An 18,561-nucleotide genomic window follows, 5' to 3' on the forward strand; every position below is an offset into this window, starting at 1 on the left:
AAAAATACAATATATATAAGTAAATAAAAAAAATCATTATAATAATTTCATCCAACACAAGAAAACAGATCATAGAAATTATTCTAATTAAATATTTTAGAATAGAAAGATAAAAATCTGTACTACTTCGCTAACAGTAGAGAAATTTGCACTATTAAATAGGAATGGTTTCAAGCTAAGTGAGAGGATCAAATGTCATTTAAATTACAAACAGTAAAAATAAATAAAATAATTTATTTCATTCAAGTTTTACCTCTTTCAATCTTTGAAACCACTGACGAAATGCCTTGTTCCCAAATCTTTGTGGTTGCTCCATTGGAGGAATTTCGTCAATCCATTTATCTAGTTTGTTTAGTAGTGCAACCATATCTTCTGTAATCTAAAACATAAAAATATCCAAATAATAACAATATGGCTAACAAAAATGGTAAATATCTTCATGACTAGAATGCTTGTATATAGAAAGCTAATGACTTCACATCAGCTGCCTTAGTATCCTATAATGCAAAACACACATCCATTTGGATTTGTGTAATGCTAACCATTATAAGAAGAGACACTACCCACACTGGTTTCAACCTTTATTGAGGTCTCATCAATGGGAACCACACTCATAAGAGATACCAAGGTTGATTTAATGTAGAAATAAAATAGTTTTAAGTAACTTGGCATTTTTTATAAACAAAAGTTTGAGATATGGAAGTAATCCTATTTCTCTAGCCTATATTTGTAAAATGTGTATGTTATTTGATCAATGTTTTCAGAAAAATCTTTTGTGAGCAGAAGCCACATAAAAAAAAAAAGTTGTACCTCTGTATGAAACAAGTTACCTCATCTTCAACTGAAGTCTCATAAATGTTCCTCTCCTACTATGACAGGTATCAAACCTAGGTCTTTTAGATCAATGCACAATCAACACATCATCATCACTACTGGGTATACTACATAAGCATTTTATATTTTATTCACATCATTCCAAGGTGATAGCTGATAACTTGAAAACTGAATGGAAAACTTTTCACTCTTGGCGACAGGTCACAGGCTCAAAAACATTCAATATATCTGAACTCCCAGGGTCCCATATTATAAGTATGAAAGTAATAAATTATTTATCATTCAACTATTTCTTACACATTATGGTATACTTCATTAGGAATAAAGCTATATATCAATTGGAAAACACAGTCTAGTAGAATGATTTTAAATACATAAAATGACATTAACAGAATCATTGCTAAACTGATACTATACATCATATTGCAACATCACATGGCAATGTTAATCTGTGCATTTTAGGTCTTTTATGTATTCTGACCATAGTCAGTTTTGGGTAAGGGAATGATTTTTATTGCACAGGACATCATGTCATTATCAGAGGCTTCTTTGAACTTGTAAATATAGCTATTAAAGGCTATTTGATTCCACAAGAAAAACATCAATCACATAATGTAGCCATATTTTAGGCTTAGTTAGGTATTTCTCAAATGCCATCTTTTCAAAATAATTTCATATACATGTGACAAATGATAACCAACACTGGGTTTAATAGGTTGTGATAATATAGATAGTTAAAATGACTAATTTTGTCGCATATGCTAGTGGCTTCTTTTGCATTACGAAGAACAAAAAAAAATACAATAAGCAGTAAACATGAACAATAACATATTAACCATAACAGATTTCATATACATATTAGCTAGGAAAGGTGAAATCTCCATAATTCCATGATGCATTCATCCAAAACAGTCTCTTTCACTTCTCAAAAGGCGAGGTGTTTATAAAATATGCTGTACATACAGTATATGTTGTTGGAATAGTGGGATATTCAGGGGTAATTTGCATGAAAGAACATGTCACGGACATTGACACAAATTAAGCCTAGCTTTTATCATACTACTAAGAAAAAACATCAAGTCATTTGAGACCTAACAAAAATGCCATATATTGAATTTAACAATTACATTTGCAAGTTTAAAGAAACCTCCAAAATGACACAATGCATTATAATAAAAATCAAGGTCTTATCCAACCAACTGTAGTTAGCAAACATAAAAGATCTAAAATACAAAGATGTCTAGGTTATGACAGATGTTATTGCTAAATTAATAATGCATATCATGTTGTAATATCACACATTTGCTTAATTCTACACAGCACAGATTAATGTAGAATTAAGCAAACATGTGATGTCACAAACATGCTATGTACTTTTAGTTTAACAATAACGTCAGTTTTATATTAAAAATTATTCTAGTATTATTTGTTTTCAAATTGATATTTAACTTGATTCCTGTTGAAGTATGCTGTAGTGTTTAAGAAACTAGCAAATGAATAAATATTTTAATTTCATACTTATCAGAGTTAGAAAAACTTCAAGTTGTCAAAAAACTTTTTTTTTTTTTTATGTTGCCCATACACAACAGGTTGGTTGATCATCCTGTAAGTACATTAGTACTGTATATGAGTAGTGGATTGGGAAAGGAGGAACTTGTTTATATTTGTTTTGAAAGACTGGATATTGTATTCCTTGGGAAACACAGGGGAAAGACCGTTCCACAATACAGCAGTTGCAGGAATGAAGGAAGAGGAAAAGAAACTTGTTCTGTTTCAAGGTACACTGTGAAGGGATGTTCAGCAGTAGCTCCACATGTTCCAATGAGCTTAGTATTAAGTGAAGGAATTATTGATGCTATTTCAGATGAGCATTTCTCATGGAAATATTTGTAGAATATACATATTGTGGAAACAAACATCTGTGCATAAGTGGGGGAGTGAGTTGGTAAGAGATGGGTCATTAATAAGTCTATTTTGCTCTCCTCTGTATTGAGTCAAGCATTTCGAGGGAGCTTTTAGGGGATCCCACTCCATATGTGAGAGCTGGGCAGATTTCAATAGCTGGGCAGATTTGCGATTTGCATAATGTTAACAGCTGTTCAGGGGTGAAGTAACGTCTTGAGCAAAAGAGAAATCCTAGTTTTTTTTTAAGCTTATGCCAGGAGAGGTTTGATTTTGGGGCAATTCCAAGAAGAGAAATCTCTGATTGTCTGGAAATTTGGGTATCGTCAAAAAGAATACTTGGGAAAAATGGTTCTTTTTTTATGAGAAATAGGACAGAGCTGGATTTTATTAGCATTGAAATTGTTGCGGTTATCTGAACCCCATTGGAGGATGGCTCGGAGATCAGAATTGAAGGCAGTGGGAGGTTGATATTCTGTAGGTTGAGGTGAGTTGTGTAGTATAAGGTTTATCAAATGAAAGGGAGGAGTGCAATGTGCTGTCGTCTGCAAAACTGTGTATTGGGTTGGAGATCAACTGAAGTATTTCATTGATATATAGCAGGAAGAGGGTGGGTGAGAGAGGACAGAGCCTTGTGGAACCCCGGCACTGAATGGTGAGAGGATAAGGAGCCATCCACCATCACACACAGTGTGCGTCTAGACAGAAAGCTGGCAATCCAACTACAGATCTCCTGAGACAGTCTACCACTTAGTTTTTGACATTACCTTACAGAATATAATAGGGTGGGTGTCTCATATTGTGACACTGCTTATCATGATGCCTGCATTACCATGATTTTTCTTTTGGTATGTAAAAATAAAAAAACAATAATAAAATAAAAGTCAAATCTACTAACAGTGATTTTTCTAAGGCATACACCCCAAATTTTCACCTCATCTTATAATAGAAAACAAGATACATCATGCAGGTAGGTAGCATCAAAGTGAGGATAAAAGATAAAAAAAATTAAAAAATGAAACAAAACATTCAGTGTGGTCATGCATTAATTTTATTAAAGATCATTCTAACTAGGATTGGGGCCAAAGTTGAGGCAGAGATGCAATTCTAAATAAATAAAATATATACAAAAATATGAATTAACAAAATAAAATAAACTTTTTATACATATCAGTATAATAATATACAAATGATGTATGTTATTATTATACTGATATTTTATTAGTGCTTAAATTAGGTTTCACTGGCATGACAACTGTATGAAACTGATGTTCCTGATTGGAGACTATGCAGGAACCTAAAGAGAGCAAAACACATATCTTTTAAGTAGAGCATACCAAGGCAACTCTGATGTCAAAGGTTATATTCACATAAGATCTCTAGTAAACTGTGAAATTTTTAAGTTTCCTTTTCACATTTGGCTACAAAATATGGATGGATCCATAATATCCTTAATTTTAGTAATCTGTTGATATTATTTTTGAAAAGATGGAGATAGTTTTTGCAGAATACTTCTTGGTAAAGGCTGTTCCACAGAACGAAAGTGGGAGGGGATGTAAAAGATGAATGATAACAGCAGGTTGGTGAGTTCAACTGTAAAATGATGCTGACTAGTTTTTGCTCATGTTATTTCAGATTTAGCAGGATAGTACATGATGGATACTAGTTCTGAACTGCAGAAACTATGAGACAGTGCTTAAAGTAATTCTGTGAGACAGGGGCCATCAACCGAATTGCTTTCTTCTGAACCAGCATCAAGAATGTTTAGAGAGGTTTTTAGGTACACCATCTGAAATCTGAGAGAATTATTCCATGGTTGAATAGATTTAGAATTTGTAAGAGTAAGTAGCTAGACAGATGAAAAGTAATGTCTTATGCAAAAAAGAATGCTAAGTTTTATTTGGAAATTTTGTGCATTGCTTCTATAGCAAGGATGCTATAGAAGCAATGTGGCTATGCCAGAAAAGGCTGGGAGTACACGTTAGTCTGGGAAGAGAGATCTGGTTTTCACTGTTAAGTTGAAGATATTGGAGCTTTATTAGCGTGGTTAGTATACTAAAGTGTTTTATAACATAATCTATGTTGGGAAGTCGCCGCTAGATGAATTCGTAATGTGTAGTGTTCGTGCAAGCTCCAAATAAGTTATCGATACAAATTACTTAATATTGTGTAGTTTTGTTTTGTTTGCCTTGCGTATTTTAGTGCATCTATTTTTGGTGTGTTATAACGTATAATTTGACAAAACACGTTACAGATAAGTATGGCACCTGTGCGAAGGAAAATGGCGGCCAGTAACGAAGGTTTGCCATCGTTATCAAAGAACGGTAGCATAAAAGAAATGAGTCAGTGTACTAGCTGTGAGATGTACGCTTTGCGGAGTGCGGTCGGAGTGTGGTTAGATGATAATAAAGGATTGAATGTGTGTAGAAAATGTAGGGAGAATGAGGAATTGAAGTGTATTTCGGATCGTGAGTGTGATATTTTTGTCAACCTTCAGAATGAAGGAAATAGGGATATGGCAAGAAACGGCAAGGTTGTACATGAAAATTGTGAGAGTGTGAATGTAGAAAGTGTGAATAATAGTATAAACGGTTTCTCAGAGAACAAAAAAGATGAGATAGATGCATTGAGTGAGATCGCGTTGTTGAATAGTGCGATAGAAAGAGCAAAACAGCAGCTAGAGTGCATGAACAAAAGTAGACTGAATGAACCAACCAATAATAAAAGGTATGACAGGAAAAATAGACGTATGAATGTGAACATGAACAAAATGAAGGATAGAGTGCTGTATGGAGACTCGTTAGTACGAGGTGTGTTAGTAGAGGATTTGTCAAAATCGTACCAACCTGGTGCGACCATAAAGGACGTAATTGCGTCTATTAGAGAGCAAAAGGAAAGGGTGAAAGAAATGATTGTTGTGGCAGGTACGAATGATTTGAAAGGAGATAAAATGGAAATGATAGAAGACCTGAATGAATTGTTTGAGGTAGCAAAAGAAAAGAGTGAGAGAGTTAGAATGATTAGTCTTTTGCCACGGTATGACAGTGAAATGTTTAAAAGGAGGGCTATAATTGCGAATGACTTTATGCTTGGGTTATGTATGACGAGTGGTGTGGAATTTGTGGATGTGTGGAGTGAGTTTGATGGGCGAAAGGATCTATATAAGATGGATGGCTTGCATTTGAATGGTTACGGTGTAAGAAGACTTGAGAAAGTGTTGCTGAATGTAGTGGATGTGCAAATTCAGGGAAACTAGATTTGTTAGGGGGGGGGGAGTAGAGATACAGTCCTTATGGAGGCAGTTGAATGTAAGAATGAATATAATATGCCAGAGCAAATAAGGACAACAAATCGGAGTGGGATAGTTAATATAAGGCATCAAGGTAGGGTTGAGGCTAATGGGGGTCTTAAATTCATGTACACTAATACTAGGAGTATTAGGAACAAGAAGGAAGAGTTTTTGGCCATGGTTGGCACTTCCAGACCACAGGTTATAGGTATTAGTGAAACATGGCTGACTGTAGATGATATAACTAGTGGGATTGAATGTGATGGGTATAGTGTGTTCAGGAATGACAGAGAGAATAAAATGGGGGGAGGAGTATTGTTGATGATAGCTGATGAGCTCCAGCCAAGGAGAATAGAAGTTGAATTGCAGGATAGAGAAAAGAGCACATTTGAGGCCATTTGGTGTGAGATTGTGGCTAGCAGAACTAAATATACAATTGGGTGCTGCTATAGACCAGGTGATGGAAAAGATGGTGGTGACAGTATGCACAAGCAAATAGAAGAAATGGGTGGAAGGAGGGTGATTATTATGGGAGATTTCAACTATGGTCGCATTGATTGGAGTGAGGAGAGGACACACGGGAGGAAGGAACTGGATTTTATGCGGTTATTAAGGGATAACTATCTGCGACAGCATGTAATGGAAAATACTAGGGCTCAGAGAGTGCTTGACCTAGTAATTACATCTGAGGATTTGGCTGTAACAAATATGACCACATTGCCACCAATCGGTGAGAGTGATCATAGGGTCTTAACTTGGGAGGTGGCTAAAGGTGTAGAATTTTCAATTAAGACAGGGTACATGTGGAATTATCGGGCTGGAAAGTATGACAAGCTTAGGAGTTTGATTGGTTCAGTGCCATGGCATGTACAACTGCAAGGACTAGAAGTTGATAGTGCATGGGAGGTAGTTAAGAAGTGCTTGCATGAAGCAATGGCTGACTGTATACCTAGAGTCCAAATAATAAATCAAGTAGGGGTTAAATGGATGAATAACACCATTAAGCTTGAGTTGCAAAAAAAGAAACAACTATGGAGGGAATTTAAGGAGAAGGGTGACCGGCAGGCACGTGAACGGTATAAAGCGCAGGCCAGAAGGGTGACGAGTGTGGTAAGAAAAGCAAAAAAGGATTACGAAAGAACATTGGCCATGCAGGCTAAAGAGAATCCTAAACAGTTTTTTAGATATGTAGCAAGTAAAAGGAAAAATGTACATGGCAGATTGATTTTAAAGAATGCCGATGGTAGGGAGGTAACTGAATCAGTTGAGATAGTTGAGTTACTGAGTGAGCACTTTGCAAAAGTATATCATCCAGGTGGTGACATTGCAGAAACGAATAAACCAGTAGATTATATGGGAATTGTGGTTAATGAAGTGGAGGTGAGTAGTCTATTGCATAACCTCAATGTCAATACATCTGTGGGATTGGATGGTATACCAGCTCGTGTTGTACTGCTGTTGTAAATTACCGACCGATTAGCATATCAGGAATCATTGTCAAGGTCTTAGAGAAATTAGTCAAGAAAAGAATACAGGATTGGATAGATGAAAATGGGATATTGTATGGGGGACAACATGGTTTTGTGAAGGGTAGATCATGCCTCAGTAACTTACTCACGTTTTATAACACAGTGACGGCTGAACTGGATAGGGGTAATGGGTTTACAGTGATACTACTGGACCTTGCCAAGGCCTTTGATAGGATACCACATGGAACCCTAATCAGTAAACTGGAGCAGATGGGTATAGATATAGGGTTCGTGAGATGGATAAGAGGGTGGTTGAAGGAGAGATATCAAAGAGTGGTTTATTCAGGAGTGGAGTCTAAAAGACGTCTTGTGACTAGTGGAGTGCCACAGGGCTCTGTTCTTGGACCACTGCTTTTCAATTTGTTCATCAATGATATTGGAAAGGATCTGAGAGGAAGTGTTCACTTGTTTGCTGATGATGCAAAGTTGGGTAGAGCAATTGTGAGTGCACAGGATGTCAAAATTTTACAGGATGATTTGGATAGTTTGGAGGACTGGGCTAGGAAAAATGGATGTCAATTTAATGTGGCAAAGTGTAAGGTTATGCACTTTGGGGTGAAAAGAATAGCAGCAGTATATCGCATTGGTGGAACCATACTCCAGGAGATTGATGAGGCCAGGGATTTGGGAGTGTTGGTGGATAGGGAGTTGAAGTTTAGGGGGCACATTGCAAAAGTAACTAAAACAGCTCACCAAATCACTTGGCTTCTGAAAAATACTTTAACATGCAGAGACGAACAAGTTGTTGTTCCTCTGTATCGAGCCTTGATAAGACCCCATTGGACTTCTGTGCCCAGCTATGGGCACCAGGGTTTCTTCGTGATGGGGAGGAAGTGGAGAGGGTCCAGAGACGAGTGACCAAGATGATAGCAGGTCTGTGGAATGAACCTTATGAGAATAGGTTGAAGATTTGTGGGTTACAGAAATTGGACGATAGGCGAAGGAGGGGTGATATGATTGAGACATTCAAATTACTGAAGGGTTTTTATAAGATTGATCCAGAAGATATTTTTGAAAATATGACTGGTGGTGGTGGTGGGAGGACTAGGGGCCATGCATGGAAGCTGGGCAAGAACGTGGTTGACAAGGGTGTTAGAGCTAGGTTCTTTACTTGGAGAGTGGTAAATGAGTAGAATAAGCTTCCAGAGTCTGTTGTGGGTGCTACGACCATGAATGAGTTCAAGGCAAGGTATGATAGATACTGTGTGAATGTTGAATAGTTGTTCTTGACATGATGTTAGGGCCTCCCTCGATGAGTCTGTCGACTCCTTGGAGTTTCCCGGAACAATAATAATAATAATAATAATAATATTGAAAGGTGAGAGAAGAAAAACTAAAGTTTTTTTTTGTGAGAAAAAATACAAACTGTTTTGGAAGCCTTGAACATGACTAGGTTATAGTCCCATTGAAGGATGGCATGGAGATCAATATTTATCCACTTATTGTAGATGATCTTGAACCTTGAGCGCTGAAAGGTTTGTATGAGTAGGATGAGTGGAGAGTGCTATCACCAGCAAAACCATGAATAGGGTTTAAGGCCAGTGAGAGGTCATTTATGCATACGAGGAAGACAGTGGATGAATTTTATCTTCTTTATTCTTGCTAAAGTTCCCCCCCCCCACATGACCCATTTAGTTACTTTTACACACAACTTAATTTCTTATATTTTCATCTGCATTCTCTAAATGCACATGCTGACTTATTTCCCACAAACTTTCAACAGGATTTATTTTCTGCCAGAACTACCTATTTAATCTTCTTCTCTTTAAGGATTAGGCATTTGCCTGTTCCTCTCTCTTTCTTTCCCTTCGGTCTACATCTATCCACCTCTTTTGGTAGCCGATATCTTTCCATCCTGAATAGGTGGTCTTTCCATTTCTCTCTATATTCCTTGATTTTTTTTTTTATTTATGTTATAAATATCTAGTTCTTTTCTGATGTCTTCATTTCTTATATGGTCCAATTTTGTGCATCCTTTAATTGTTATTAAAAATCTCATCTCTGCGGCTTGTATTTTACTTTCATCTTTCTTTTTAGCCGTGCATGTTTCTGAACCATATAACAGAGTGGGAGTGGCCATTACTTTATAAAATTTTAATTGAGTTTTTTGTCTTGTTTTTAATTAATTCAGTATCCTTTTAAGTGTTTCATGGATTTTCTGAAATTTCTTCATTTTTTCTTCTATATCTTTATCTTTTAGATATGTTATTATGTAGCCTAAATAATTTTTAATAATTAAGCTTCTTGATTTCATTATAATTCTAATTTTTAATCCATACAGACAGCATCACAATGTTTCCCACAATAAATCAATCAAATGCTTTCTTCAAATTGTCACCCAATCGCTAAGTTCTGGTTTTCATTTGTATATTTGAGTCTACAGCTCACCTGTGAAAGGTTCTCAAGTTTGATTTTTAAAAAAATTTTGTGCATATTTTTTTTAATATGATACTCATTTTTATGCTGCTCAAAACTAACTGCTCTATTGTTGTTTTAAATCCTTTATACTTTTGTATTGTGAACCAGTCAGAAGATATCTCTATTAACAATAACACTTTTCTTCTTGTATTCTCCATGTGAATTTATGCACATTATTATGCTGAAATATAGTGTTATTGATGAATAGTCCATGTCCTGAAGAGAAATCCAGAAAATACCATTATTTTAAATCCTTTTTATTCAAATTTTCTCAAAGCATTTCATTGAGACCTTCACTGAGAACACAGGCACAAATAAATTGCATTTTCAAATTCCCCATTTTGAAATTCGGCTATATCAATACTTGAAACTGCACCTATTTAAATGAAGTTTATCAAGTTAAGGTTTCCATGGCTTGACACATCCATGTTTTTGTGTCTGGAAAGTGCCACATACAACTTTTTTTTTAGTAAGAAATTACTTTAATTATTAGTTTTGTACATTTGTGTGCAGTTCTTCAGATTAAAAACAAATAGAAAAGAAAGTTATTTACAGACAGATTTCTTAATTAAGAACTGTGATTATTCAAATTAAACTTAAGATGTTGAATATCATAGCAAGATATCAGATGCATGGCTTGTTGCAACGTGTTGTATAACTTCTCTTAGAGACTAATTCATTAATATCCAGGTCTTTTATAAATGTTGTCCATATCTGATTTAAGATGAGACCTTCATTACTATTACATTGGGTAGGATATCATATTATTTTGCTTGCTTCTTTAATCTACACATATAACTGTTGAATTCTATATTTGAAAATTTTGTGAATTTGCCAATTTACGTAAATTACATAAATACCAGTATTGATTTATGTGCCCATTTTTTCTCCATGTCATTGACATCTTTTTCATGGATTTCTCCAGATCAACCTGTCTCTCCAACATAACAAATGCCAAATGTACAGAAGATTTTTTATACTCCTGGTTGTTTAAGAGGTAGTTGAGATTGTTTTGGTAATCTTAGCATCATATTTTTTGTAATGGTTGAAAGGCAACTTTTAAGTTGTATTGTTTTAAAATTTTAACTATTTTATTTGTAACATTTTTAATGCAATGTGAAGAAACAGCACCTTTGTAAACTTCTTTTTGTTGCAGAGGCTAGGGAATATGTGATGACCTAAAAATTCTATTGACAGTTCTGAGATTGTATCCATTTTTTAGATATCCATTCCTTAAGATATGCTACTTCTTTTTTGCTACCATCACTAGATGTTGTGATGGTCCTGTCATTGAGAATTTTAATGATGCCTTGTTTTTGCATCAGGTGATGGTGGTGGTAGTGTGATATAAAATGTAGATATTGTCTAGTATTGAGCTTTTTTCTGTAGATTTCAAATGAAAAATTGCCATGATTTTCTACTGAGATGAGAACATCTAGGAAAGAAAGGGATCTGCCTTCTTCTACTTCTAATGTAAATTGGATTTTTCAAGTTTAAACTGTTAAAGAATTCTGTAAAACTTGTGGAGGGCTTCTTCTGAACAAAAACGCCACTGATATTCTGATCCAAAGAATGAAAGCAGTCAGCCCAAGGAAAAGAGTAAAATATCATTCTGCTTGGCACTATTATAGTTCCAAAGGATGAAACTAAGAGTGGCTGGATATTTGGAGTTCTGTTGGAAAGGTGATAGATAAGGTTATAGTTTGAATTACTTAGAGGAAAGTGACATTAACAGTTGGTTTAATTGGCATTGAGTTGGATACTCTGATGAGTATATGCTAGTGAATGATATATTCAGAGGAAGTTTTTCATTTTGAATCTAGACAACTTCTATCTTATCTGTTGTCTGCATCTGCAAGTAATTCAGATGCTCTTTTCTAAACTTATCATAATTTCTAAGTATGGTATCCATTGAGAGATTAAAGCAAAATTAGAACATTAAAGCAAACATTGAATTTAAACTTATCCTTAGACTCATCTGACTGAGATTAATGACTAAGTTTTGTTTAAACTGCTTCTTGGCATGGTGTATAATTGGTCTATCAGCAAAGCCTTGCTCACTACTTTCTGATAAATTCTGTGTGCAGTGACTGATTTGATGTTCTCAGTTTTTACACAGGAACAATATAACATGCAATAGCACTTGAAAAACACGAGCTGTTTTATCAACAAACTTTCTTCAAGTGAAACTTACCAAAATGAAGATTACCTAACAGCTTTCTAGTATTCCTTACCATAGTGACTAGATATTTTAATGGAAGGAATATGATATGTTGTAGGCATTATTCCATTTGTTCAATTGATATGCTTCTGATGGAAGAAGTACAAAAAATAAAATTTGCTGATTGTTAAAGGATGTACCCAAACCTCCATCCAGAGAATTCTTAATAAATATCATCCCGCAACTAGATTGCAAGCAGATGCTTAAAACATTACCTACCACTGTTAAACCATTTTGAAAACTGCATTTCTTATAATCATCTGTCAAGGTTAAATAAATTACTCCCACTGTCCTTGCCTGATGCTTATTGTTATTATCAAATTTGCTACTTTGGACAGAGGGGTCATTTGCTGATATTAAAATCTAGGAACACCAAGACAACATCAAGTTCTTGAAATCTCGAAGTTTGGCTTTGCTTTCATGTCAATGACACTAGCAACACAACACAGTTATTTGGAACTAACCCAAGATACTGCATACATCATAATACATTTATTTATTTATTTTATTTTTTTGTGAATAATTTATATAACCTCTGTATCTAACTGCAGTTCAATAATTGTTTCCTTTCAACTCTAAAAATGTGTTCTCCTATTTTACAACCTGTTAACTTAGGTGTGATGTTTTATCTTTCTTTTTAACCATGCCTTTTGTCAATGTCTTTTGTTTTCTTTTTCTCTCTGACAATGTCTTTGTAACAAGGAATAAATATATGGGAGCAATTAATGAAATCTAAATTTCACATGTGCTAACTATAATTCATATCGTAATATCTATATGTTAATTTAAAACTTCACTTCAATTTTATTAAATAATTTATTAAAAAATTTATTCACCTTGGTTCCCAACCAACCAAACTAACTATTCTGTTATTTATCTCTAATTTGTTACATTACTAAATCACTTAAGGAATTGACAACGTAGATACGAATATAAATTAAATTACACTTCAATAAATTTCCGATATTTCGCCATCCTTTTGCCATCTTCAAAAGGAACTTACAAAAAAAAGGCACATGCACGTAGGCACTACAACACAGTAACTGAGAATGAAGTAATGAAGCTATTGTTCTCCTCAAGTCCTGATGATGGCCCCTAGCAGGCTAAGTAGGTGTTCTTGGCCATTGGGCTGAAGGTCTGCTGATGTAAGCCTCTCAAATTTGGGGCAGTCTCATACAACCAAATTTGTTGAGGTTTTGAGAGTTTCTTAGGGCTGAGGCTGATTCTATAAATAGTGTTTCGAATTTGTATTTGCTACGGTGTATTACTGTAGCTTTCTTCCACCGTATTCTGTGGTGTGTATCCAGAGCATGGTCTGCAAGACCAGAATGGCTGTACTTGTGAAAACGGATGTAGTCCTTGTATTCCGAAATTCTGATATTCGCTGTCCTGCCAGTTTGGCCAAAATAATACAGTTTAGCTGCAAGGGACCTGGCATACACCAGGTAGGTCTAGGGGAAGCGGTTGGTCTTTAGTGAAGCAAATAAGGGATGCCAATTTTCTGTATGATCTGTATCAGGAGGTCAAGTCATGTTTTTTTTAAGAGTTTGGTAATTTTTTCCGAGGTGCCTCGGATGTAGGGAATGGTGATGGATTTAGAGTAATCTTTGTTGTGGAGGGAGGTTGTGGTTTGAAGGTTTCAATATTTTTTGGATTTTTTTTTTTTTTTTTTGGGGGGGGGGGGAGCCATTGGCTGAGAAAGTGTTGAGGATGTGATTTAGTTCAGTGTTTAGAGCCATGTAGTTAGAACAGATTAGTTTAGCCCTGTTGTATAGTTTTCACTACTCCGTATTGTTGTGAGGGGGGGGGGGATTGTTGGTGAATGTACCTGCCTGTATGGGTGGGTTTTCTATAAACTGGGAAAACCAAGGTTCCATCAGGCTGGCAGGTGACTAGTGTGTCTAGCAAAGGGAGACTGTTGTTTTCCTCTTTTTCGATTCGATTCTGGGGTGTTGGTTGTTTAAGTGTGTTAAGAAGGAGAGGAGTGTATCAGAATGTTGCCAAATAGCGAACACATCATCAACATAGCGAAGCCATATGGTTGGTTTTTGTGGGGCAGAGGCTAAGAGGAAATTTTTCTTCAAAGGTCTCCATAAAGAAATTGGCCAAGGGCGGGAAGAGTGGTGAACCCATGGCTGTCCCCTCTATTTCATTGTAGAATTTTCCCTACCAAACAAAATAGCCTGAGTTCATTGTGAACTGAAATAGGGCTGAGATATCAGGAGAAAATTTAGCTTGGATTAGCTCTAAAGTTTCCACCAGTTATCATATCACCAGTTAAACCCATCCCAATATCATTAATATACAAACTGAATAACAATGACCCCAATACAGACCCCTGTGGCACACCACTAGTGACATTCATCTTTCAGGATACTGCACCCCCATATACAACTTTCTGATACCTATCTGACAGCCAGTCACCAATCCAACTCACTAGTGTGTTATTCAATCCCATCTGTTTCAATGTATTTAAAATGTTGTCATGTGGCAGTCTATCAAAACCTTTTGCAAAATCAAAGTATACCACTGTATATGCATCTCCCTTGTCCAAGACATTTGTCACCCTGTCATAATAAATAAATTGGTAAATATGATCTCTCCCTTTAACAAACCCATGATGACAAGCACAGAGAATACTGCTATCAACCCATTTCTGTATCCTAGTTCTCACCAATATCTCCAATAACTTAACCACAACTTCAGATATATAGATTGGCCCATAATTTGTAGCCACAGCCTTATCACTTTAGGCAGTGGAACAAGTTTACCTTCTATCCACTCTCTTGGAACCTGTGCTGTTGTAAGACTCATATTAAACAGGTGCAAATGCCGTTGCCAATTCCCTGGAACTCTTTTCCTTAAGACACATGGTGATATTTCATGAAACCCTATTGCCATATTGACATCAAAGTTATTTATTTCCTCAAATACCTCCTGATCACAATTATGCCATCCTCTCCCATGTCCTCTACATTTGAGTTTTTAATGATTTTACTCTTATGAGGATGAAACACCCTTATAAATTGTTCACCAAATACCTCAACTATGTCTTCTGCAGCAGTTACCATTTTCATCCATTGACATCATCTTACCATAATCATGCTTCCTTCTACTTGTCACATATCTGAAAAACTATTTAGAATTTTTCTAGGTCTGATTTGTTAATTTCTGCTCATACTGTATCTTTGCTGTTCTCACCAACTGAGTCATCTTCCTGGCCTGCTCTTTATGCTTTACATGCAATTGATTGCTATCATTATTCAGTCTTTTAACCTTCAGAATGCATTTGCATACCGATGTTAAATATCTTTTGGTCAATTCCCATGCAACATTTACCTCCCTCCTGCTTAACACTTCACTTCATGCTATTGTTTCAAGCTATCTATTAATTTTTCATAATCACCAGCCTTGCAATTCCACATATATCCTTTCTTCACAAAAGTCTGTATATGGCTAGCCAAAACCCAGATCACTTCATAATCACTCTCAACTGGAGAAAAGTTTGAAACCCTACTCACAATCACAGCCTCTGATTGATGAAATGATCACATCTAAAACTCTCAATCCCCTTGCATGCTGCCTAAGATAGTTCTCTCTCAAGAACTCAAGAAATTAATTTTGCTTATTCCAAAATGCTATCTCTTCATTCAAATCTATATTGCTATAATTAAAATCACCCATAATAAGCACCCTTCCCTTGTTCACTAACTGAAGTTGCTTATACATTTCTTCATCACCACCCTCCACATTTTCTGCAGCATCCAACCAAATATCTCTTCTTGTCATCTTCCACCTCACACCATACTGACTCAAAACCACTATCACTATTTACATCTCCACTTGTGCAAACATACACCCTCTGTCCAAAAAGAAACTGAACTTTTTAAAAATAGAAGAAACTAGTGGTGCCACCTGTTGTATCTTTTTGTTGTCAAAAGCAGCAACCTTCATTAGTGTTGTATCAACTGCTTCGTTACAAGCTGAGTTATAGTGACAAGAGTGACAGTGTGTTTTGACAAAAGGTCAGAAAATGAGTTTCAAACAGAAAGCTGCGATTGACTTTTGTGTTAAACTTGGTAAAAGCTTTACCGAAATGATCAAATGCTTGAAAAGGCATACGGTGATCAATGCTTATCCCACTCGTACTCAAGTTTACGAGTGGTTTAAGCGATTTCAAAGTGGTCGTGAGACGCTTGAGGACGACGAAAAGCCAGGTCATCCAAAAATTGGACTGAACGAAGTTAACATCCAAAAAGTGTGTGATTTCATCAAAGAAAACCTGAAATTGTCCATGAGATTGATTGAATTGGGGATTCCAAAATCAACTGTGCACAACATTTTGACCGAGAGTTTGAGCCTCCATAAATTGAATTCACAATTTCTTCCCCACAAGTTGACCAATGACCAAAAAATGTATCGAATTGAACACTGCAAGGACCTCATTAAAACCGCTCGTAAGAGCTCAAACTTCCTTGAAGTGATCGTTACTGGTGACGAAACGTGGTGTTTTGAGTTTGAGCCCAAAACAAAGCACCAGAGTGCTGAGTGGAGACCACCAGAAGAGGAGCATCTGAAAAAAAAGTCGCTTGGAGAAGTCAAAAGTAAAGACAATGCTGATTTGTTTCCATGATTCCAAGGATATTATAAACAAAGAATTCGTTCAGCCTGGCCAAACAGTCATGGTGAGTTTTATCTCAACGTTTTGAAGCGATTAATAGCAAGAATTCGTCACGTGTGGCATGAATATCATGATGACCGACCATTCGTCAAAACACACTGTCGCTCTTGGCACTATAACTTGGCTTCTAATGAAACAAATGTCATAAACAGTTGACACAACACTAATGAAGGTGGCCACTTTCGACAACAAAAAAGATACAACAGGTGGTGCCACTAATTTCTTCTATTTTCGAAAAAGTTCGGTTTCTTTTTGGACAGAGGGTGTAATTTGCCTGCTATCATCAACAGCATTCACCCCCCCCCCTTCTCCTTTCTATCCTCACAAAAAAAACAAACATCAAATCCTGTTTGTATTCCCATCAGGATATTATCCTTATCCAACCATGTTTCACTTATTCACAATTTTGGGGTGAATAAACTCAATTAATGAAACCATTTCTTCTCCCTTATTCCTGATGCTCCTGGTATTCAAGGCAATTTGCTTTCGGGTCTACAATAAGTCCTGTCTGTACCACTTGTAGATTGGTATTTCCCCACACCTAACCATTGCCAATTGCCATTATCTCCTCTTCAGACTCAACCACACCACATACATTCCATTCTCATACACTATCCTTATACACGCATTCACTACTACTTCTTCCGACATCCTCTCTACTCATACTGTCCCCTTGTTCATCTTGCATTTTCATTCTATCATTATCACTCACAGTACTACTATTCTCATTTACCATCACTTCAGTCTCACCAGTTCCTCTTTCCTGATCTTCTCCTTCATCTTTTACTTCGACTGCTCTCTTGCTCACATCATTCATTGTTCCTCCTTGCAGCAAGAGTTTAACTGACTCACCAAATCTATTTAAATACAACCTGTCACTTTTGTACATTTCCATCCTTCCCTCAAATGCACCCCACACATTCACAAACTCCACTCCCTTCTCCTCACACAGCTCTGGTAACATACCAGTCACGATCCCCGCTCTCCACCTCAATTCAACATTATTATATCTAGGTAACACACTAGGATAAAATTGAATTTCATATTGAAAAGAATAACATGTAAAAAAGTTTTAAAGCGAATAAAAGTTGAGCAGCTCTCAGATGTGAACTGTAGACTAAAATACAGAAAGATTATTGAAAAGAAAATGAAAGAGTTAGAGAACAGGAATCAAACCTTGGAGATTCAGTGGCAAACTCTGAAGAAAACATTGATTGATTCTGCCAGAGAGGCATGTGGTGAGGTTGTGTGCAAGGATAAAAAAATCAGAACTCCCTGGTGGACACAGGAAGTTAAAGAGGCAGTGATGGAAAAGAAGAAAGCATATCAAAAGTTCCTGGCAAATAAGTCAGCTTTTACTCTTACAGAATACAGAGACAAATGTAAGAAAGCTAAACAGTGTGTAAAACTAGCTAAACAAAAGTCATGGGAGGACTTTGGCAAGAATATAGAAAATAAATATCAAGAAGGTGGCAAAATATTCTGGAGGTTGTTGAAGAAGCTTAGGAATGGAGGAAAGAGTGCTGTAAAAGGAGTTAGAGATGATAAAGGTGACATGAAAACAGGTGAAAAAGATATCCTTGAAGTATGGAGTAATTACTTGGAAAAACTGCTAAATGAAACAAGCAGTGATGACAGCACAGTGGTAAAAAACACTGACCAGGCATGCAGTCAGGAATACATATCC

The 18,561-nt window shown here is 36.1% G+C and overlaps 1 protein-coding gene across 1 annotated transcript in view; it reads right to left on the reverse strand.

Annotated features, from left to right (window-relative positions):
- LOC150110695 (serine/threonine-protein phosphatase 2A activator-like) overlaps nucleotides 1-18,561 on the reverse strand; it is a 129,639-nt gene that overhangs the window by 73,403 nt on the left and 37,675 nt on the right. The window contains exon 4 of the mRNA XM_090395740.1: nucleotides 254-379. Coding sequence (XP_090251866.1) covers nucleotides 254-379 — 126 coding nt within the window. The remainder of the gene's footprint in view (nucleotides 1-253; nucleotides 380-18,561) is intronic.

This window comes from Typopeltis vanoorti, chromosome 1 (assembly GCF_054136105.1).
Source record: "Typopeltis vanoorti isolate ZY-2024b chromosome 1, IOZ_Tvanoo_1.0, whole genome shotgun sequence".
In the NCBI taxonomy this organism is placed as follows: Eukaryota; Metazoa; Arthropoda; class Arachnida; order Uropygi; family Thelyphonidae; genus Typopeltis; species Typopeltis vanoorti.